The sequence below is a fragment of the Notechis scutatus genome, chromosome 3 (genome assembly GCF_049901735.1).
Source record: "Notechis scutatus isolate UNSWTSFEM ecotype Mainland chromosome 3, rNotScu1.2, whole genome shotgun sequence".
In the NCBI taxonomy this organism is placed as follows: domain Eukaryota; kingdom Metazoa; phylum Chordata; class Lepidosauria; order Squamata; family Elapidae; genus Notechis; species Notechis scutatus.
This window is the reverse complement of record NC_142011.1, coordinates 105918245-105942123: the sequence shown is the minus strand read 5'-3', so window position 1 is coordinate 105942123 and position 23879 is coordinate 105918245. Positions and strand designations below refer to the sequence as shown.

At 39.3% G+C, this 23879-nt stretch overlaps 1 protein-coding gene across 3 annotated transcripts in view; it reads right to left on the bottom strand.

Moving 5' to 3' along the window:
• Nucleotides 1-8335: 8335 nt before the first annotated feature.
• The window catches only part of SEC16B (SEC16 homolog B, endoplasmic reticulum export factor), a 55320-nt gene continuing 39776 nt past the window's right edge, over nt 8336-23879 (bottom strand). The window contains exons 18-26 of one of the 3 annotated variants that reach the window (XM_026669197.2): nt 23407-23476; nt 22370-22615; nt 18201-18271; nt 16414-16560; nt 14095-14205; nt 11084-11201; nt 10300-10364; nt 9879-9965; nt 8336-9257 (exon numbers count right to left, since the gene is read on the bottom strand). In XM_026669197.2, coding sequence (XP_026524982.2) covers nt 9174-9257; nt 9879-9965; nt 10300-10364; nt 11084-11201; nt 14095-14205; nt 16414-16560; nt 18201-18271; nt 22370-22615; nt 23407-23476 — 999 coding nt within the window. In that variant the 3' untranslated portion in view covers nt 8336-9173. Of the gene's footprint in view, nt 9258-9878; nt 9966-10299; nt 10365-11083; nt 11202-14094; nt 14254-16413; nt 16561-18200; nt 18272-22369; nt 22616-23406; nt 23477-23879 lie in introns of all 3 variants that reach the window. The other 2 variants (XM_087960901.1, XM_087960902.1) reach the window with 2 other exon arrangements.

Genomic DNA, 23879 nt, shown 5'->3' with positions numbered 1-23879 from the left:
GTGGCTTTGTCTCATACTTCTTGTACTTAAAACGAAAATTATGAGGTAAGGAAAAACAGCAGAGAGTTCAGTTTAGCACAGTTCCTAAGTAGCGGCAACAGTTATTAAACAACCTCACTGGATGGATTTAAATCAGTTTCTCAATGAAATGCTAAAGCTGTTTATAATGGACTGTATTGTTTCAAATTCTTACATGACAAAAGACTCTTTATGACACAAAATAAAAAAATACTTCGCAAAGAAAACTAATAAGGTAGAAAAAATACTAACCTAGAAATCTTTCAGACATCTGATTGTCTATAAAGTAGCTTTGTGTAAAAAGTGCATGTCTATATGTGTGTCCTCAACCTGATAAGTAGATTTGTATGCTGAAGGGTTTTTATTGTTGGTTAATTATTGTGAATTTACATATTTATTTATTTATATCCTGCCTTTATTATTTTTACAAATAACTCAAGGTGGTGAACAAATCCAATGACAGCACTTTCCTTCTCTTATAGTCCTCATAACAACACCTATGGGGACTATGAGGTGAGTTGCATTATATATCCAGAGATATAGTCACAGTGGGTCTCAAATGGGACAAGCCAAGCACACAGATTTGTCACTTTGGTCATGATCTTTGGCTGAGATCTCGGAGATGCACTTACAAATCTTTAACCAGATAGAGAGAACAGATTCCTACTCTGCTGCTTGACATTTGTAGGAAAGCTGGAATTCAATCTGATTTTACAATTTTCTACTGATGTCTGTACTGTGTGATTTGGAACTGACATAAGAACAACAGAACATTCAAAATATGGGGGAGGACTACAGATCAGATGGGAGTCTTTGTTCCTGGTTGGCTTAGAGTCTTTGAACCCACAATGTAAATGCATTCATTGTGTTTATCTACTCCTGCAAAATCAGGAGGCATTACCTAAATTATGAGAACAACCAGATCCAGTGATAATGAGTCATGACTAGAAGACAGATTGGGCTTGTTCCAGCTTACCTCATCTCCAACCTGCCCTTCTGCCATTGAATGCCAGTGTCCTTCATAACCAAACTGTGCTGGATGTTGCTGGTATATAGGTGTTCTCTACAGCTTCTGAATACAGAAACTTGGAAAGTGTCGCACAAGAGAAGGCATGTTGCCTGTGCAATTGGAACACACTTTTCACTGGAGCAACAAGCAAAACAGTGTTGTGTAGCTACCTACCTCTTACTGTACAGACCAAAACATCCCCAGGAGCAGCAAGGGAGGAAAAAGCAGGTAGATTGGTGTCCAGGCACTGGATCCCTCTTCAGATTGTGAATGAAAAATGGGGCAGTTATTCAGCCATATAAGAAAAAGCTGCTCTTTTTTACAGGCCCCAACATGCTGCTTTCGTACATCTGCTCTGCGCCCCCTACTGGTGATACAGGGGACTGCTTATAAGCTCCTTTTCATATAAGCTCTACTTTTCCCCACTCTGCTTTCTTTGAATATACAGCCTCCAAAGCAAGGAGCCCTTCCTGAGACCTTAATTCTAGAACAATTCATGCAAAATGAGCAAAGACATGGTTTTCTAGCTCCTAGGGGGAAAAATAAAGCCCATTATATTCACAGGGTAGAATTAGCTAGATAACATTCCTGCCTATAATCAAATCAAACTATCCTGTTTCCAACAAAATTTTAAACGTTTTCCTGAGGGGCTTCTTTCTGAAATCTCAACTACTGAATCTGTATCAGAAGAAGAGATGTGAATAGTGCCTTACTCTGCATTATTAACCATAGATATATATTTTATTTAGACTCTGATTATCAATTCTTAAAACAACAAGGTTACCGTTTGAATACAAGAAGATAGAAAACAGTAAAATGTAATTTGTTATGCAAGTGATATAATCTGAAATTTTCCTCTGAATGCAATGATTAATATACAGAGGCCCTTCCATTTTTTCATGACCACCTCTATTGAGAACAGACTCGGGGCAAATACAGACACTACATCAAACAATGAGAGTCTACTGTGTATTTATCTATGTAAATAAGCATGTGGCTTTTTTGCTAGCCTTAAATCTTAAAGCAAGAGTGAGAAACATGTATCCCTCCAGACATTGCTGAATTTCAACAACTCCCTACATCTCTCATTTTTGCCTATGTTGATTATGCCAGTTGAACATTGTAGGGCAGTAATATCGGCAAGGCCACAGGGTTCTTCTCCCCTCATCATTTTTTAATGAGAATCACTGACATAAGAATCTTACAGTACTGCAATCTGGTGGGGCTGCTAAGAAGTTGCTATTGAAGAATCTTGGCAAACTCTACACTCTGATCTTCAGTACCTAGAGAAATGGCTTTCAACCTGCCTTGCTTTAGTGCTTGATTGACCTTTAGCTTCAAGTATAATGTACCATGGCTGCCACAAACATCAAGGCTTACATCTGTTTACAGTTTTCAATCAGAATTAATCTAAGGATAGGATTCAAGGATTTTAAGATGTTCGTGATCTTGGTTCTTAATGTAAGTTGGGGATTCCAAGCAGTTGCTCTTTGTTGTCAATATATAGCACACTGAACCTCATTGTACTTCTATTTCCTTACAATATCTGTTAAAGCAGAGATGAGCAAGTCACATTCAGCCCACAATCATGTAAAAGTTTATGCACTTCTGGTTAAATTTATCCAGTTCGATGAATCTCTAGGTAAACAGAAGCTGACACGATTTCCACAATGGCTCAAAGTTAAACTTGATGTCTTTCTGCACATATGAATGCTTCTTATTATTTATGTATAAATGGTGCTTCTTGTTTTTTCCACTCAAAAGGAAAAAAATACAAGAATGGCTTTGCAAATATAATACATAAAACAACCACCACAAAAACAATCCTTCCAATCCATCTTAACCATTTGTCTAGCACCATCATATCATCATTCTTCCTTTCACCTCTTCCCCACAAGCAGCTTTCAGGTGTCTAATTGTTTTGTAATGATCAAAGAAATTGCCTGCTTCTACATTAAAATATACTATTGTCAGTGAAATAAAACCTGTGAACGGTAGTTGTTCTTTATGCCCTCACTCATTCAATAAATCTTTTTTTGCTTTCCATTTCAACCTTGGTTATATTTTAAAAAGTGAGCCTCAAAGCAACTTGCCCCAAATGGTAGATGCTGAGATTTTACCAGAGTCTGAAATTAGAACATCTGTCTTATGTGGTTTATGGAAAAGAATTTATTTCCTGCGCTTCTCTGCTTCCATTCTCAAAATATTATATTTCTATTCCCCCCCACACACACACTTTTTTTAGAAGTGTGTGAAGTTATATGAATTTGCCTGCCCAAATGCTAAAGATTTCTGACAATCAGGGCAAGAGTTCCACCACCATGAATAACTCTTTGCTACATTTATGATAAGCAGGAACAGATTAATTATGCATAGTTGCTTGTCGAAGGGATTTAAAAAGCAGTTCTGACTCTGGAAAGAGTGCCAAAAAGAGCAGGAAAGATTATTAGGGGGCTGGAGACTAAGACATATGAAGAACAGTTGCAGGAATTGGGTATGTCTAGTACCCTTTACTATGTCTAGTAAAGAAGGACTAGGGCACATATGATATCAGTGTTCCAGTATTTGAGGGGCTGTCACAAAGATGAGAGGGGCAAATGATTTTCCAAAGCACCAGAAGGCAAGGCAAGAACCAACTGATAGAAACTAATCAAGAGGAGAAGCAACCTAGACCTAAGAAGAAATTATCTAACAGTGAGAACAACCAACAGCCTTGCCTTCAGAAGTTGTGGATGTCCCATCACTAGAAGCTTTCAAGAACAGATTGGACAGCCACTTGTCTGAAATTGTATAGACTCTGGTTTAGTTGGTTCTCCCAGAGTCCTCAGCCAGTTTGCTGGCTGAGGACCTGGGAGTTAGTCCACTCTTAAAGCAAGGACCTATAGACTCTCCTGCTTGTGACCTCCAAGGTCCCTTCCAACTCTGTTATTCTATGTTCTACGTTTTCATATTTTTATAGTTTTAATATGGTGCACAATATCCTGCCTATAAAGTAAAATATTTTTCCCATAGTGATATCTTTCAGACTCCCAGATGCTGGATAGGAATTTTGGATTCTCTAATCCCAATGTATTTGTAGAGTGCTAGGTTTGGAAAGGTTGCTACAGATTCTCAGCAGTATAGGAATCCAATCCCAAATTTGTTTATAAGGGAGGGAGGGGGAGGGAGGGAGAGGGAAGGAGGGAGGGAGGGAGGAAGGAAGGAAGGAAGGAAGGAAGGAAGGAAGGAAGGAAGGAAGGAAGGAAGGAAGGAAGGAAGGAAGGAAGGAAGGAAGGAAGGAAGGAAGGAAGGAAGACAAAATATCATCCAACAATCATTCACACTGAGTCCCACTATCTATTTTCTATATTTCCTAATGCATATACACTGATTAAACATTAAAATATTTGTTTCATGATTGTGCAGCCTAGAAGAAGTTAGCAAAATAGATCTGGCCAAAAAGTTAAAACAATATCAAAGAATTCTGAAAAACCCTAAGATTAAATATGGGACTATTCAATTCTCATTGCTTTTTATTAGCTATAGAAACAATGTTTTTTCTAATACATAAAGTTTGTACCAGTATTGTTCTGAATCAAATATCTAACATGTTTGCATTTTCCTTAAGATTAGATATGCTGCATTCAATCACATATCAAAAGCTCCTAAATTTTTAAGAGTCTTTTTAGAGCTTTTGTTTTCATCTCAAGTTTATTTATTTATTTTAATTATACTTTCACATTTTAATGTTTTGTTTCTTCAATTAAAGTAAAAAGAAAAGAATATCCAACAAAGGTTTTGGAATGCCGAGTAGCCAGCCATAAGCAATGCCCACAACCTACTGGGGCCTCTTCTCCATAGGCTTATGGTTATCCATATCACATTGTAATATATCTTGACATGTGGCAAGTTAATGTAAATGAAAAGTTTGCAAAAGCCCAAGGGTAGCCTGCAGCAGTAGGCATCACTGACATATTCCCTTGGTGACAAGAGAGAGACAACACTTGCTTTTTCTGAACTAATGTTAGAGATTTTTGTGTGCAGAATATTGATGCCAGTCCCTGGAATTATTCATACTTGCAGCAGCACTGAACAAGCAGGACTTGTAACCAATCCTTGGAGTTTGGGCCATTGTAGCTTCCCTATGGTCACCTGATCATGATCCAAGCACTCAGAGCCTAGCTTGTGATTGTGAGGTCATAGTGTCTCATAGTCACATGCTAGTCATTTGCAACCTTTGTTGCCAGCTTCTCAAAAGTCTATAGGGAAACCAGTAGATCCCAAATGACAACCATGTGACACTTAACAACCCGCAGTGATTCACACCAGCAATCAGGACTGCCAGAATTGCCATCGCTAAGTGATGCAGTCATATAACATCATGCTTCATGATGCTTAGCAATGAAAATTCCTGTCCCGATTGCTGTCATAAATTGAGGACTACCTGCAATGGTTTCCAATCACAGTTTTCCAATCTGTATATGAGGTAGAGGTCAACAGCCCAATGCCTATGAGCATTCTGGCATCTGTGCCTATACAACTACAGGTAGCCCTCAAGTTACGATCACAACTGAGCCCAAAATTTATGTTCCTAAGTGAGAAATTGGTTGAGTGAGTTTTGCCCCATTTTACAACTTTTCTTGCCACATTTGTGAATCCCTGCAGTTGTTAAATTAGTAACATGGTTGTTAAGTGAATCTAGTTTTCCCATTGACATTGCTTGCCATGGGCCTGTGACACTGCCACCATCAGAAATGTGAGTCAATTGTCAAGCATCTGAATGTAAATCAAAATACCATGGGGTGCTGCAATGGTCATAAGTGTGAAAAATGGCGATAAGTCACTTTTTTCAGTGCTATTGTAACTTTGAATGGTCACTAAGCAAACTGTTGTAAGTCAAGGACTACCTGTCTCTGCCAATTTAAAAGTATGTTTGTAGAAATTAAAGTACCAGATTTCCCCAATTTTCATATTTCAGTACAGACAAGATTTATGGGATTTTTCTAAACTTTGGGGCAATTGTGGCATAAATCTGTGGTTTTAAGCAAGTGTAGGATTTAATAATTTGGAACTTGGGCAATTAAAAATGGTTTAATTTAGCATCAGGTACCTCCTCACCATGCTGTTAAGGACCACCATATGTCCCCAGATTACAAATTGGGAAAAACTGTATTAAACAATTTGGGTTGTCCACACCTTGATGCTGTTTTATGCCTCCTCTCCTCTCCCGCATTTGATGCCTCAAGTTTACCCATGGAGGAAGACATATATGCAAATTTTATACATTTTTGTGCTGCTTCAGCAACTCAAGGGACATGTTCTGATCAGCATACATAATGAAAGCAATGTACACGAAAGCCAGTTTGCCTCTATTTAGTATGCTCCTTGTCTCCCAGTAATCATAAATAATACTCAGAAGTCTTGAAAATGTGATTTTATTAGTCAAATTAATATCAAGCAGACAAATAAACTAGATTCTTTTTTTTCCTGTATAATAGCGATTCCATCTTTAACCGGGCCTAAAAAGAAAGCATGCTTAGATGGAAACATTGGAAATAATTTTACAGTGATTCCAGAAGAAATCAGGTGGCTCATGACTTGGGGTTCTTCCTGACTTGTGATCTGCTTAAATAGCCAGTGGAAGTTAGGAAGCTTGATCTTAGTGACTCTTGCCTGGATCACCATTTGATGAACTCCTGAAACCCACTCTGCAAGGGGTCTTTGGAGCTCACTCAGAAGTTTCAGCTAGTGCAATGTAAAATTGCACCCAAATTTGCTGCACTGGTTTGTTAAGTCTGAGAACATTTTTTTAAAAAAACTCTGAATTGCACAGCAGTGAGATAAATCAGGCAATTCCTTGCCAGAATTAAATCTGCTCTGGGCAGATCATTAGGAAAGAGTCTAGTGAAAATTCACACCCCTTACTGAGGTTCATGGTGCATGACTGAGGTGGCCTATCATTTCCATAATAGCCCCCCACTTTATGGTTTTTTTGGGGTTTTTTGAGAACTATGTGCAACCTCTTCTTGCTGCAATTTGGTAAACAGGTTATTCCAACATGGTTTTGATCCCAGTTCACTTATCATGGGCACTTACCTTGGGTTTTATTTTTGCTTTGCTTTTGTAAGATTTTTTTTACTTTTTTACATTAATTTGGATTTGCTATTTGCTATGTTTTGGGTTGATGCAATACACTCCTCAGAATCTTTTGGGGTTGGGAAGGGAAAGCTTAGAAGCACTGTAAATATATATAAATGCATCCTCTGGAGGTAAATTTGTTGACACATGAACAGCATTCCCAGGGCTTCCCAAAACCTTCAGAACATGAGCAGATCCCAGCAGTCTCAGTGGTGAATTCTGTACACTAGACTATTATTTTCTATATAGAAATATCCTTGGGTGTATTTATGAATTTCATACTCCAGAACATCCACTCAAAGCACCACAAATTGACACAGCTCTTCAAAGTAAGGAGCAGGAGATAGCAACACATTGGTAGAAGACATTGAAATATATGAGAAAATTTGCTGGGAAAAAAACCTCATTTCCCAGATGAGAGGGTGCCAGGTTTGGCTACAAGGAACTATAACAGAACTTCTCTATCCCTAATAATATTTTGCACAGAAGCCATTCAATTTTGTCCAGTTTGCCACATAGGATTTCATATCATGTACTTTAAGGTCTAAATTGGAAACTCAATGGTAGCTTTAAGTTAGGGAACCTGGAGTAATGTCAAATAGTTGGTAGAAGAGACAGCATTTTTACTGGTTTTACACAACACTTCCTATATTATTGCTGGGAGTATTGTGGTTTTGACGGCAACTGAAACTCACAAGACAATTGTTCATTCACTCATGTTTTTGAACGACAATTGACAAAGAATTGACAGTATTAAATCTACCACAAACTGATTTGTATCAAGCAAATGTCAATGCTGTATAGTGTTCAGCAGTGCAGCATAGTCCCTAAATCAAAGTGAGAAGAAAAAATGTGATTATGATTTTACAAATTAACTTACAAGCACTTAACAAAAGGTCTACCAGAAAAAGCATTCCAGGTAGGATTATTGCTGACCATAGCTTTCTCAAGACAATGCAGCCTATCTCTGCTTCCCAGCTATGTGATTTCCCTCAGATAATTTCCAAAGGGGTCAGAGGAGGAGATACACTCTGGAACAAGGTTCTCAAATTCAAATCATCAAAAGTGCCACTTACGGTCTAATTCACAAGGTCACAAATTGAGGGCTGCAACAGTGGATTTTTTTTTTCCCTATATCGATACAAAAATCTTCAGGGACTCAAAACTGAAGAAATGAAGAGTACAACAGTATGCTAACAAACATAACTTTATTCAGAAAACATGCATTGCAAAAGAAAGCCATTTCATTTTGGTCATTTAACTGCCAGCATTTTTTTTATTAACAAGAACATCATTGCACTACAATTTTTGGTTTTATTACTGGGATGATATGTAAAATATTTCAAGATTGTGAACTGCATAAAATGACTTTGAGCGCCTGTATAAGTTTGAAGACCCTGCTCTAGAAAGCAAAACAGGGGAGCCTCCATACAATACCAGGCTGGAATCAAACCCTGAGTATGTTATACAACTTCTTAACAAATAACATACAAATTTTAAAAAATGAGTTTTATTCCCAAGTAACTATGTTTAAGTATATGTTCTTCTTCAGTAAAAAGCAGCATAATTTAATTTGCCCCAAAATTACACAGATCTCAACTGAGATTTATTCTCAAACAAATATACAAGAGAGATCCTATGTACATTTATTTTAAAAAGACATTTGTTGTTCTTTCCCTCCAGATATGTTTGGACTACAATTTCAAGCCAGTTGTTCAACAGATTACGAATATCTGTATTAAGTGGCAATGTAGTCTATTAATAGCTCCCTTCTTAGAATGGAAGACAGAAAATAAGGGGGGGTGGTATTCCCTTTTTATTTTATGTCTGTCTCTATACCATCTGCTGTAAAACTGTCTTTTACAAATGCCAAACAAATAAAAATAAAGGGGGCTTATCGATTAGTTCATATTTGTGCTGTTATCCAAATGCCAGTAAACAAGAAGGATAGCAAAGAGATCACAGAACTGTCATCTTTGGATAAGGAAGTGGCTTCTGATCAGAGGGACAGTCACAGAAGTATCCTGGATTATTTGTATTGCAGATGATGTGGGTAGTATTGCTGAAAATTCTGTTGCAGATGCCCAATGCCAGAGGCTGCTGGTGTAATGACCTGATAAGAAAGATTTGTCTTGTAACAATGGCAATTTTTCATAGCCTTCAGATCATCTATTGTTGACTGCGCAATAAGAATATTTAAGATGTCAATATTTTTGCACTGTTGCAGCTCCAAAATGATGGTTATGAGAAATATCAATGTTACACTGTGTTTCAGCACTCTGTCTATTTTTTTTTTATTTTTTATTTGCCAATGAACAGAATTATATTTGATGGCGAAGCTGTAATGATTATTGAAACAATTGGAACAATTGGTTTTCCCATACATTTCTCTTCCTATGGTATTTCTCCATACATACAGAAAGTATATACTTCTAGGACAAGAGACTGGCATCAAAGGAAAACTATTGACTCCCTCCTGACTAGTCTGCAGCAAAATATTCAATTGGATTGATCTTTCCCAATTTTGTGCTATGTAGATTAGATGAGCCTCTCTTTCCATTATTGATGGATTATTAGGATTCTAAAGGAGTATTAGAAAGATTCACATTGTTCTATTGATAACTTTGCTGTTTATAGGTTGCTGTTTATAGCATATTACAATATAGCTTTTTGGCCTGAAACTCCTCTTTCTTAAACCCCCTCCCCGACACTTTATATGTGTAACCTCACATACCTGAGCAGGATTGAACATAGGAACTGTTCCTTCTGTGGTGGGTAGAGGCACATTATCAGGGTTGTACTGATGTCCAAAGGAACTAGTCTGAAATATCAGGAGGTAAATTATGAATTGTCAAGAGTAATCAAGAAAAGCAAGAAGTAAGTTCCTATGGTTTCATATATTTCTGAACTTCATATTCAATAAGCCCAACTCAAGATTATTACAGAAACTGTAAACATTGAGAAGGTTCATGGTAACCTACCACTGGAACGTACTCTACCACCAAAAGTGAAGTTCCCACAACATTTGGCTTGTTCCTCTTCCAACGTGGATTGCCAGAAAGTCTGTTTGACTAGATTTCTGACCTCCTCAATGATATTTTTATTTCCAAACCAAAGGTTTCATTTTGTATCCCACACTGTTTTCCTCATCTCACCTGATCACCAGCATCTGAAACGATATTTGCTTCCATGCTGCTATGGCCTTGTGAATTTTGAGCTTCTGGAGAAATAACAGATATATGTTTTTCAAAAGTAGATCATGATGGCTCAGATTTAAAGTAGTACAGGTTGTCCTCGGGGTGATATGGTGCAATGTCAGGTGACCACGCAGACTTACAACAGTGATTGTGGCAGTCCCAGCTGTATTGCTAGGCAAATCTCACATGGTTATAGTATCTGTGGTCATGTGATCACTATTTGTGACCTCTTGCCAATGACTTTGCTTGTCTGAAGCCAGTAGTGAAGGTCACAAATGATGTTGATGTGACTGCAGGATGCTGTGATATTGAAATTGGGACTGCCAGTTGCCCAAAACCCTAATCAGAATCACATGACCATTAGGACACAGTCACAATTATGAAGATCCATCATACTTCCCCACTCCCTCAGCACTGTGGTAAGTTTGAGAGGTCTTTCAGTAAGGACTACCTGTGGGAGGAGTACTTCTCTACTGCATCCCCTTGATGACAAAAACTCTTTAGTTTTCTCTGTCTCTAAGAACCTGATATTAAAGGTTGAGCAGTATACCAAAAATGTAGTGTTTCATGATGCACAAAAAAAGGAGATGAAATGCCAAAAAAGTCTATGCATAGAAGTATTATTATTAATAATTTTATTTCCTATCCATCTCGCAGTTTGAGGCAACAGGAAATCTTTAGTTATAAATAAACTAACAAAATATCGAGCAATTCATTCCGAAACATGCAGGGTTATATTTACCTGGATATCTCTTGGGAAAAGAACTGCCTTCTATGGAAGAAAGGGGAGGAGGGCAATGACGTGCGGTAGATTTTGCCTCATTCATGGGTGAAACCAAAAAGGGCTGAGTGATTTTCTCCTAGAGAAGGAATATATACAATAGGGATGAAAAAAAATGCTGGCTGTTACTTTCACCCTTACTGAGAAGTTTGTGGAACATGTTTTCCCTTGAAATCTGGGCAGGCCACCATTTTTCTTAAATCAGTGAAGAACTGGCATTTCTCACAGTCACTGGGATAGTAAGATTGGAGCCCAGAAACCAAAGACACGAATAGTTCTTGTTATGGGTTGGGTGCCTGCTATTTTCTTTTTGTTTTCTTTTTTGTATTGGTTTCTTGTCTGTGTTTTTAATTACTGATGTTCACTACCCAGAGTTGCCCATTATAAGAAGGATCTCTTAAATAAATAAATACATCCTGAAATATGAAAGCAACTATTTGACAAGAGTCCCAGAAGTCCTAGACCTAGAAGAACATGTGCTGTCCAATGGTTAGCATTAGTTGCTATGTAAGGGGTCAACGTTAAGGCAGGTTTGCTCTTCTTTTGGTAGTACAAAGGACCTTGTACCAAAGGAGTATAGAAATAAAGCAAAGCACCAAGATAGGTATGATAGGACATTACAAAGAAATGTTTAATTTAGAAGTTTCAAGTACACTTCCATTGCATTTCCGTTTTTGTTTTTGCCAAGGGAAATTCAAAATGAAGCAAATTGATCAGAAGGTCTTTTTTTCACTGATATTTTGTGAGCTCAGTCTATTCATTATATTGGAAAGTTCCTCTTTACTAACCATTATTATTCAAAATGCTTTAGGAATACAATTAATTCATACAAATCTCCCAGGAGCAGTCCAACCAACTGAAAGAGAGAGAAGCCAGATCACTATGGGAAGAACTGATACACCATGAACATCGCCAGGGCTGACACTTGTTGATACAAAACATCTCACTTCATTTTTCAACATTTTGTTGGATAGTAGGGTGCCTATAATAAAAACTCTAGCCACATCTGCCCAGCCTGTTCAGTGCGGGGCTACTAAGCCTATTCAGTCTTGTCTGGACCATTTGAGGGGGGAAATTCAACAGAGGGAGGAGTACTTCTGAAAACTCCGAGGTTCTCCTAAGTATGACCATCCCTCCATCTTATTCTTAATGACACCATTTTATCTATAACTGCTGTAGCACACATCAGCTGAGTTACTTATTCTTATTTTCTAAATGCCCCTCCCCCAAAGAAAGCTGTCATCTGGCTGTAAGTTTACTTCAGAAAGTGAAGAAACGACCAATCTAGTCAAGAAATTGAAAGTTAACTTCTGAGCCAAGAAACACAGTATTGTCTGAGAAAACCTGAGAGAGGATCAATTTCTAAAGACAAGTTTCAGGGATAGACAGTTCCCTGGGCCTTTTCTGTTGGTTCTCTTTCTTCCTCCTCCTCCTCCTCTAAAGAACCCCTTTCTTCTTCCTTCCTTATTCTCTGCTACTCTGGTTCATGTCAAAGACTTCTAAATGGGATTTGAATCCTAAACGTATGAAGCAAAAAAGGCAAGATGTCTCATTTCTCTTAGTTATTTTAAAAGACAACTTTGGTCCTATTTATATGGCAAGTACACGTACTTCTTTTCATCACATCTCTGATATCCACTGGATGTTAGGATAATCATATGCGACTAGATCAGCCATCCAGAGTTACATTTGTGAGAAGGGTAGTTATATAAATCAACAACTTTAAATACATATCATCCTTATTTGCCACTGTTTTCTTTTGGATCTTTACTGACTTCCCAGTTTAGCTTACAGCCCCAAAATTTCCTAGTAGTTTCCATCCAAGTGTTAACCATGTTCAACCCAGTTTTCTGAGATTACTCAAGATTCCCAAGGGTTGCCTGCTATTGGTATCAGTAATTGCATTATTAATGAAGTTATTATCCCCACATAATAAAATGCAAAGCAATCAATAAAAATAAGCAAGTATTTCTTTATCTCTAGGTTCTGAAGAAACAAAAAGAATGAATGAAAAGAAATGCTAGAGAAAAATTAATCTGAAGCCAGGATAGGGGGAAAAGAAAAGAATCCAATAAATCCTTAACAACATCATAAATATTAACAAAATACTCACAGTGGGAACTGGAGGTACTATACAGTATGTACAAAGTTGGAAATTGAGGTGGGAAGGCAAACAGACAAAGACTGAGATGAGGGCAGTGGAAGAGAAGATAGCCAATACAAGAGACAACACATGAATAATGCATCTGTGGATTTTTATTTAGACACACCAACTGCAGGGCGCAAGGAGGAGGAAAGAATGTTCCTCCATGTGAAAACCTTTCTGCACAAACAAGAAATGTCAGAGAGGTTCCTGCCAAGTTTTCACTTCAGCGTGCTGTTCTTCTATCGGCAAACAGACTATGGCATTCATTTTTACTTACAGTTGTTCTTTTTTTTACTTGGGTTCATTAGGGATGCTCTAAAGTTTGATCCTCACAGTAGCTGAAAATGATACAATCTGACAAAAGCTTTACTATTTGATTCTGTTGAGCATACAAGGTAATCCTTAAACTTTTTTTTGTGTCAGATGAAGCTGTCAGTTCCAGCCTTTCCCTTGTAGTTCAGTCGCCCCCCTCCCCACCACATAAGCCTCCAGCAGATATAATGCAAGACTCCAATGATTCCAGTATCTTACTGGTTTTCTATTAAGCGCAAATATGCTGTACAAGCAATAGTGATCCCACTTTTTCTATTCAGTCTTCCTAAAATGATAGATCTAGGATTATATTTTCAAGATGGAGGTTCCTTGGATGCTTTCAGAACTGCTATCAGTTAAAAGATCATTCATGGTAGCTCCTGTTGTTCTGCTAGATTCTGCTAGATTGTGTTGTTCTGCTAGAAGCACAGAAAGCATTTTCTGAAGAGGACACGTTGCTGAATTCCCCCACCCAATTCTTTCTTCTAAAAATAAAAAAAGGGCTCTGTGTTACCTGAGAAACTGAAGCAGTTGAGTCCGAAGAAGCAACTGGATTTTTTTCAGATGGTGCTTCATCTTTATTTGCCTTGGAACGGAACCAACGGAACCAGCCAAAACCAGAAGTCTGAAGGGATACAAAATATTGAGTGGAACATTCTGGGCTTTTCTTCTTCTAAACATAGAAGACATTGAGTCTCTGATCCAGCCATAAGCATATCATGTGTAAAATAGTGTAAGAAATTATGAAGGGGCGGGAAGAACTGGAATCTCACATTGTACTGTTGAGAATATGAGCCTCCCCCAACCTCATCTTCTTCATATACAGTGGTTTTTCATTCCTCTAATTCTTCTTCTGGTCCAGCATTATGTTTCCAAAAGAACCTAATTAAATGTTTATGAGAAGCTCACATGTAGGCATGGAAACAAACTAATTTCCCTGTTGTTTGTCCTCATACCTAATCTTGAATGGCATGTTGACTCTAAACATGGAAGATCCATTACACAGACTCAACATGTCCTTATTTCATATAACCCTTATTTTGAAATCATATATAAATGGAGGCAATATTTTACAGTAGCTCCAATGATTTCATGAATGGATGGTTTCAGATGGCAATAGTGGGAAAGAGAGGTCTACACCTTACCTGCTATAAAAGGGAGTATCAAAGACTTCTCTCTCTTTCCTGTTTACTATTTATGTAAACTGCTGGGACCTCTATCAGTTTGGGATGAGGTATTGTCACTTTTCTGATTATACCCAGATAGGCATCTCTATCCTGGCCAAGCTGGTGATACCAGGATGTCATGGGGACCCTGACCAGTGCCTGAAGGCTGTATAAATTGGGAAGAAATAGATTAAAGTTGAAGCCCAAGAAAATTGAGTTGCAGTTTGTACAAAAAGATATGGCAGTCTTTTCTTTGTCACGGATTCACTTTAGATACCTTTTCAATCAATCAGAATAGAGCTGGAAGGAACCTCGAAGGTCTTCTAGTCCAACCCCCTGCTCAAGCAGGAGACCCTATATCATTTCAGACAATTGACTGTCCAATCTCTTCTTAAGAACCTCCAGTGATGAAGCACCCACAACTTCTGAAGCAAGCTGTTCATTGTTCTCACTTATTTAGGATGTTTCTCTCTTATTCCAGGTTGCTTCTCTCCTTGATTAGTTTCCATCCATTGTTTCTTGTCCTGCCCTCTGGTGCTTTGAAAAATAAATTCACCCCCTCCTCTTTAAGGCAACCTCTCAAATCCTGGAGGCCACAGACCACGACCACAGACCACCAATATTTAAATATTAACTCAATAATATTTAAATATTAACTCAATATTTAAATTATAACAATTCTTCTTCAGGGACCTCCTGTGAAGACATCAGTGTCCCCCAGGGTGGCATGGACCGCAGGTTGAGAACCACTGCCATAGGATGCCTTTCTCTGAACCAGTGATCATTCTGGAAGAGATTGTTCTCCCTATGAAATCATAGGTCTGTGATTTGTGAATCGCTTAGATTCATGGCTATTGGTGGATAGATAACAGGAGATTATAATTAAGGGACCTTTGCTCAGCACTGGCATCACTTGAAGCTTTTCCTGGAGGAGGCCTGGAGACCCTGACTCTTGCCCTTGTCATGTCCCAGCTAGATTTTTGCAAAGCAGTCTAGACTTCAAGACTACTCAGAGACTATAACTGCTCTAACTTGCTATTAGAGAGTGACAGTCATTATTCAGACTTAACACCAGGTCTTAAGGGCTCTACATTGGTCACCAGCAGGTGTCAGGTACAATTTAATATGTTGGTTTTGGCTTTTAAAACCATTCATGAGCATCTATTTCAAGTAGTTCAAATCCATTCAGTTTGTGCATCTGAAGCAGGGACAATTAGGCTTCCTCCCTCATATAAGGACCACGGAAAAGGAGGAGACTTTGTCAACTGCATTTACCCTGTTTATCAACCTCCTTCCAGAAATCCAGATGACTCCATCGCTATTCACATTTTGAAAAAAAATTATTTTTAACAAACGTTATAAATACACACACGTTAAAGCAAATAAATATATTTAAAGTAAATAAGTAAATCAATGATGGCCTCTTTTGCTAGATCTTAAATTGATTTTTTTCAGAACTGAATCCTGCATATTACTCACTGGAATGTAACAAATGAAAAATATAATACAGCTTATTTCTTAGTTAATATGAATTGGCTGCCATAATGCAGTTATGTGTTGTATGAATTTCAGCATCATCTTCAAGATAGAATAGAATATAATCCTAGCATTCACAGATACATAATTTACAGATAATAATAGCTGAAATTTCAACAAGATTGCCTCACCTTCACTATCTCTTGCTCTGTATTCTCCATTAATTTCTTCTCTGATAAGGTTTCATCCCAGGAGGCTACTGGGGACTCAGGTGGATCTTCTGAAAGGGTTATTGTGGAACTCTCAGAGATAGTCCGGGACCGTGCATTGAAAGTGGCCTGGCATCAAAGAGAAAATATCACCACAAGGTAACCCGAACAGAGCATATCCATAGAGATAATTGAATGGTAGTTTTGTTTGTAGCTTAAACCCATAATTGGTTTATCATCCTGTTTGTAAGACTGAGATTAAGTCAAAATCTAGTGAGACAAATCAACATTGTTTCCATTCCTATAACAAATCAATATTGTTAAAGATGGAAAGAGGGAGATAAGTGACTTTCTCAAGGCCAACTAGAATTTAGTCTTAGTATTCAAATTTCACACATCTAATTTCATCACAGAACTGCTGCTTTTTATAACACATGAGCAAGGGGTGGGATTCTACCAGTTCGGACCGGTTCTATAGAACCGGTTGTTGTGATTCTGCGCAGTTCAGAGAACTGGCAAATTGTGCCCCTGGCTGGCCCTGCCCCTCCCTGCCCGCCCCTCCCCTCCCTGCCCAGTCAGTCCTTATCACGCATGCCCAACATCGCAGGCATGCCCAACGTCGCTGTGTTCTCCCCCACCCAATCACTCCTTAAGGTATTTCCTTTTTTTCCCTCCCAACGATCAGCTGTTCCAATGATCAGCTGTACCTGGATCCCCCTCGCTGTCTTACTGCTTCGCCCAGGAGGCTTCCCTGAGGCTCAGGAGGCAAAAAGGGGCATGTGGGGGGGAGGCACTGTGCTTTCCCCCACACTCTGTTTTTTGCCTTCCTGGGCCCCAGGGAAGCTTCCTGGGAGCAAAAATGCTCCCTCAGAAGGCTTCCCTGAGGCACAAAAAGAAAGCACAGGGGAGTGCTGTGCGTGCCCCCTGCACTCCATTTTTTGCCTTCCTGGGCCCCAGGGAAGCCTTCTGGGAGCAAAAATGCCCACCCAAGAAGGCTTCCCTGAGGCCCAGGAGGCCAAAAAATGAAGCGCAGGGGGGGTGCTGTGCTCTATTTTTTGCCTTTCTGAGCCTCAGAGAAGCTTCCTGGGAGCAAAAACACCCTCCAGGAGGCTTCCCTGGGGCCCAGGAGGCCAAAAAAATGGGGGGGGGGTTTTGCAAAAAAAAAGAAGAAGCCACGCCCACCCAGTCATATGGCCATGCCCACCTAGCCATGTCCACATATCCAGTTGTTAAAAAAATTGAATCCTACCCCTGCACATGAGTCACTAGTGGAATACAAGAAATTGGGATGTCTCAATTCAGTGTCCCTAGTTTTAAAAAGCAGAGTCAGCAACACAGGTGGCATATATATGAGAGCTTGTTTGGTGTAGTGGTTAAAGCACTGGTCTAGAAACTGGGAGACTGTGCATTCTTGTCCTGCCTTAGGTACGAAAGGCGGCTGGGTGATTTGGGGCAGTCACTCTCTCTTCATTTAACCCATCTACCTGGGTAGTTGTTGTCGGGAAAATAAGAGGACAAATGAGTATTAGATTTCTTTGCTACCTTGAGTTATTTATAAAAGTTACAAGGGGGGCATAAAAATCAAATGAATAAATAAATAAATGTCATAAGACTCTGACCAAAGGCTTATTAAAATTTCCCACCTGGATGGCTTTGAAACAATAATTAATCTAGGATTGTTATGTTTGCCAAAAAGAAGGGGGGAAAATCTTAGATCTGACTCCTGGATCCTGCCACCATCATGGACCTCCTTCTTCTCCCCCTCTCACCTGATGCTCTGGAATGTGTTTCTTTGGATCACCAGGAAAATGGTCCATCTCACAAGATTCCACAGTCTCCCCTGCAGGCCAAACAAAATTTCAGAGCAATATTCAAAATTATGTTCCCATAAATAGTGGAATGATATCCCACAGAACACCCCCATTCCCTAGAAGCATCTCTGGGCAACAAAAACCTCTGGCTTCTGACAAAGACGCATCGCTATATATCAGGGGTGGGCAAACTACGCCCGCGGGCCACATCCGGCCCGTTGGTCTGTCCAATCCGGCCCGCCCCTGAAAAAAATCGCTGGGTGTGGCGTATTGCCCTGTGCCGCGTGGCCCCCAAAGCTGCAAAACAGTGCGGAGCGCTCTCGGGTAGGAAAGAAAAGAACTTTGCAAAGGCCTCGGCTGGGAGTTAAATCACCTTCGAGTGCGACCTCTCCGAAGGTGAGTCCCCGCCGATCCCCTTTTTTTTCCGGGGCTTCCAGGCTTAAACTTTGCAAAGGCAAAGTTTGCAGGCTGGAGCGCCTTCCCGCCGAGGAGCGGGAAGGTTCCGCCCAGCGGGCGGGCAGGCTGCTTAAACTTTGCTCGGGCGGCACTTTAAAAGCCTGCTCCCAGCACCCGAGCAACTTCCCAGCAACTTTCGGCTTCCTTTTAACTCGCGGGCGCCGCGCCTGGCCCCAAGCCGCGGGCAGAGGGGAAGCCCGGCAGGCGGGCGGGCTGCTTGAGGAGGCGACCGGCGGTGCTCCGGCAGCAGCAACAGGCAGTTCTGCCTGGGCCCGCTCAGGTGTCCGGCTGGGGCTGTCAGGAGTTGCTACCGCCGGCGCAGCTCCGCGGCTCAAGTCCAGCGTTGCCTTGGGAAGGAAAAGGCAAAACCAGGAGCCGCTGAGCCTGAGCCTCCGGTGCTGCTGCTCCGTTGCAAAGCACCGCCGAGGCTCTTCCTTTTGCCTTTCCCTTCCTGAGGCAACGGACTGGAGCCGCGAGTCGCGCGCCGGCGGTAGCAACTCCTGACTCAGAGGGCTTCCGAGGGAGGTGAATGAGGAGAAGAGGGGGAAGGGGGCGATTCCCAAAAATCTTGTGCTGACCCGGCCCGTCTGTCAAATTTTAAAAGTCAATGCGCCCCGAGCCAAAAAGTTTGCCCACCCTGCTATATATGGACGTAGGCAGACAAAAACAGGTCAGAAACATTTTCACCTACAAACCTTCCTCATTCCAATTTTATTTGGGAGAAGAAAAACACACTTTCTGCTATGATTACATCTCCTTCATTATTTTCCAAAGAATGTTAAACAATGCTAATTTTTCCTCGTGTATCACTGTGTTAGGTATGGTTTTGTCATAATGGCTGAGTGGGTAAAATAAACTTTCTGATAGATGTATGAGGAATTTAACATTTGGTTTAGCATTGTAAAGGCATCATTGTTTACAGAAGATTAGGAAACTAATTCCAAACACACACACACACACACACACTCATGCAGGACTTTGACTTTCCCTGTTTTTTTTTCTCAGATGAAAAGCAGCACTGATATCCCATGAAGCAGAAGTGCTTGAAAAACTCAGAAAAAAGGAGGAGAGAGCACTCCCTCTTCTGGCTAAAAAAAGTCAAGGCTTCTTTTTCAACCTATTATTACTGTGTTTGTTTTTAATACCTGGGCTACTAACCCAGGAGCAGAAAGAAGGAGATACTTGTCTCTTCCCTCTTTCCTTTTCTTAATAAAACTCTGCTCTCTGAACTCTCATATTTTCATTGGTCTCTGTTTGGAGACATCCTGTAAAAGAAAAATAGGATTTGGGACCTGGGCGAGTAAAAAGAAAATGCATATATTTCATAGCAAGACCTGGCTCTTCATTTACAAAGCAACAAAAACATCAAACCAGTGTGATTTATGTCACATCTATTTTAGCCTTCAGTTTAATGTGCTTTTAGAAAGCAGGCAAACAAAATAAGGTCTCATTGTTCCTTAGCAGCTATTTTGTAGATGTTTCCTGAATCCAATCTGTGGCCTGATTTCCCTACAAATTTTTTTTCTCCTAGAAGCAATCACAAATACCAATTAAAGATCAAGACAAATAGTGCTGTAGAGAAAATAAGGTATATGGACTTGGATTATGGCACAGAGGAATTACCAGCATGTATGCCCAGTGGTAATTCTAAACTAAACTGGAGGGTCTCCATAGTTCTTAGGAGGAAAAAACACAGAAAGAGCCATCATCGGTCTCAGAGACAATATCCACCTTGATCCAGAATGCCATTTAGATCCAAGCAAGAACATACAGGAATAGTTTGGAAATTTGCAAAATTGTTGCAGTACCAGAGGTGGTATTCAGCAGGTTCTGATGAGTTCTGGAGAACCGGTAGCGGAAATTTTGAGTAGTTTGGAGAACCAGCAAATACCACCTCTGACTGGAGATTTTACAGTCTCCTTCCCCTGCCACACCCACCAACTCTGCGCATGCACGGTAGAGACCTGAAGGCCAGCTGGCCAGTGGGAGCATGTGCACATGCACGTCGGAGCTCAACTGGGGCAACAGCTCGCATGCCATCAGAGAGGGGGCTGCATGCTGTGTGCCATAGATTCGCCATCACAGATATAGGCAGTTCCAAGTAGGGCGGGGTTTTGTATTGGTGTTTTTTTTTTTTTTTGCAAAATCAAAATATTCAGGTCTAATAAGTTGAAAATTCCCACATATCTTTGGGTATTGCTCCAAGGGCTATTATTACTATTGGTACAACTATTGATTTTTTTCCTCCATACTTGCTCAAATTCAATTTGCAAATCACACTATTTTGTTATTTTTTTCTAGCTGTTTTTCTTCCATTCGTGCATTACCTAGTATTGCAGTATCAATAAATCACACTTTTATCCACCATAGTGATATCAGGCATGTTGTGGGCCAGATGTCTATCTCTCTGGATTTGAAAGTCCCACATTATGGAGTATGAGTTCAGAAAACAAAACACCAATGAGGTTTTACAAGTTTATGGAACAGCCCCTGGATTTCAAGGATTTGCTGTAAAACAGTTGAGTAGAAAAAGACTGACTAAAGTGGAATGGAGTGACACAGGCAGGTGGATCTCTGGCCTGCATCTCCGTGCTTAGATATTTCTTATTTTCCCTTCTTTGGTGAGGTTTCATTGCACTATTTACACAGTCTTCAAAATCACCCATCAAAACATATCATCCTTCTCTCACAAACAACCCATGTCTATCCTAGATTCCCTAAAAAACAAAGGATTAGCAAAAGCTCCTGTCTTTCAACAGGAGCATTTGGGATTTAACATCAAGATAAGGATTGTCTTCCTGCCATTCAAGGCTTAAAAATAAATTGCTTAATGCATAAATACAGCCTGGCATTGTCAACAATATTTGTGAAAAGAGACAGGCCTGAAATTAGCTATCTGAATTGAGTTTTAAATGTAGAATTTCACTTGTCTAATTTAATTATTTCTAGATCATTACAATCAGCAGAGGGAGAATATGGTATTTTACCAAATGTACTTAAAGCTGAAATTCTATTTAAAATTCTTTGGTTGCCTTGTGTTCTACCCTTGAATGAACAATTATTCCTCTTCTTTTGTGCTTCCTTAAGTAAAGTGTAATCCACTACTAAACACATATATATACTGTATTTTTCTAGATTAAATATATTTGTTTCCTTCAGTAATTTCTTCACTGTCTACCCCTAATGTCCTTGCATTCCACTAGAGAAGAATAAGGTGCAATAGGAACAAACGGTAAGGGTGCCCCTATTGTTCCTTACCTTACGTTCCTTGTACCTTATGATTCTCGACTCTTGACGAATGTATTTTTTCTTTTATGCACACTGAGAGCATATGCACCAAGACAAATTCCTTGTGTGTCCAACCCCACTTGGCCAATAAAGAATTCTATTCTATTCTATTCTATTCTATTCTATTCTAATTCTATTCTATTCTATTCTATTCTATTCTATTCTATTCTATTCTATTCTATTCTAATCTATTCTATGCTATGCTATGCTATGCTAATTCTATTCTATTCTATTCTATTCTATTCTATTCTATTCTATTCTATTCTATTCTATTCTATTCTATTCTATTCTATTCTATTCTATTCTATTCTATTCTATTCTATACAATTAAAGTCAACTGACAGAATGTCATGAGTAACTGCTGCAGAAGCACCCATCTTTACCTGATGGCTGTTTCAAATGTGAGGAAGGATCATTTGAAAGGCCTCTTGGAGACAAAGTGGAATTTTGATCATTTTTTGCTGAACAAGCCTCTAAACTAGCAACAGTCCTCTCTGAAGGATGCAGCTGTTGGTCCACATCTGGTTGGTGCCCAGTTGAATTAACGGGTGACGGGTGTCTACAAGGATGATGCTCTAGATTCTCCCAGCATACCTCAGCTGGTGCAAACTCAAAATGAGGAGCCAAACCTGATAAACCAAGTTTGAACATTAGTATTATGATTCCAAATTGATAGATCAGAAAAAGAGGTGAGGAACTAATTATTTTATTAAGGTTTTTAAAAATGACACCCTTAAATGGGTTAATTTAAAAAAAAGATTGGCCTTTTAACTATAATTTGTAACCATAACCATTGAAAGGTTTAAATTTCTAGAAAGCTGTCTGAGATCAGACTGCAAATAGGATTATCTCTGACACCAATAATTATCAGGTATAGTGCCTATATGCAAAACTGATGGATATATTTAAAAAAGCAAACAACTCTCTGAAAGATTTGTGACCTGTAGAAAACAGAGGGAGAACAGAATTAGATTGCAAAAAGCAAATTCATGCTTTCTAGAAGCAACCTTCTTTATACTGCCATGCATTAGGCTACAATTCTCCTCGTCTCCCCTGCCCCCCCCCCCCCAAAAAAAAAGCCATGCCCAAAAGCTATTGTTTTTAGAAGGCTTTATAAGGGTCACAGCATGACTACAGTTAGGAGAAAAATATAGTCTTATGAATTTCATTATGTTTCCTTCCACCTCTCAATGGTAGCATTAAGGCTTACTGGTTCAATAAGATACATTCCTAGACAAATACATATGCAGTTACAACTGCAGACTTTCACTCTAAATCCCCTTTTCCAAGTGGCATGTATACTTGAAACCAACTCAGTTCTCAAATGTTTCAAATCAAAATTTAGTTTGGTTTAATCCGATGCATTTTAGAATAAATCTTCTGGGTACACCTGCCACAATTCGTTCTTTTGTTGTTTTACCTGATATTGATCCATTGCCTCTGAAAACCTCTGGCTGGGTGGATGTAGTGATGGGAAACCCTCTTTGATCCTTAAATTAGGTATGAGAGAAAACACACATAAAATCCAAATCCTGATAACGGTGTAAGCTCTGGGGCACCAGGTAAGCAAGTACAAAAGAGGATACCCCCAGTACAAAACCCTCAATTTCAACAAGTCAGAATAGCATATTTATCTATTTGTTTATTTAGTTACTTATTTGTTCCAGGTACATGACTGCCTGCTTCCCAAGCAACTCACAGTGGCTAATATAGGTTAAAACATTAAATGCAAAGAATAAGTTATTGGAAAATTATAAAATGAAATAAAATAAAATAAAAAATAAAAAACACACTGCACAAGGAGTTAGACACACAACATTAATAATTTCAATTTTCAACCTCTGTGGTAGGGAACAGAGCAATGGAGATTATTTTACCCCATATATGGGGCTT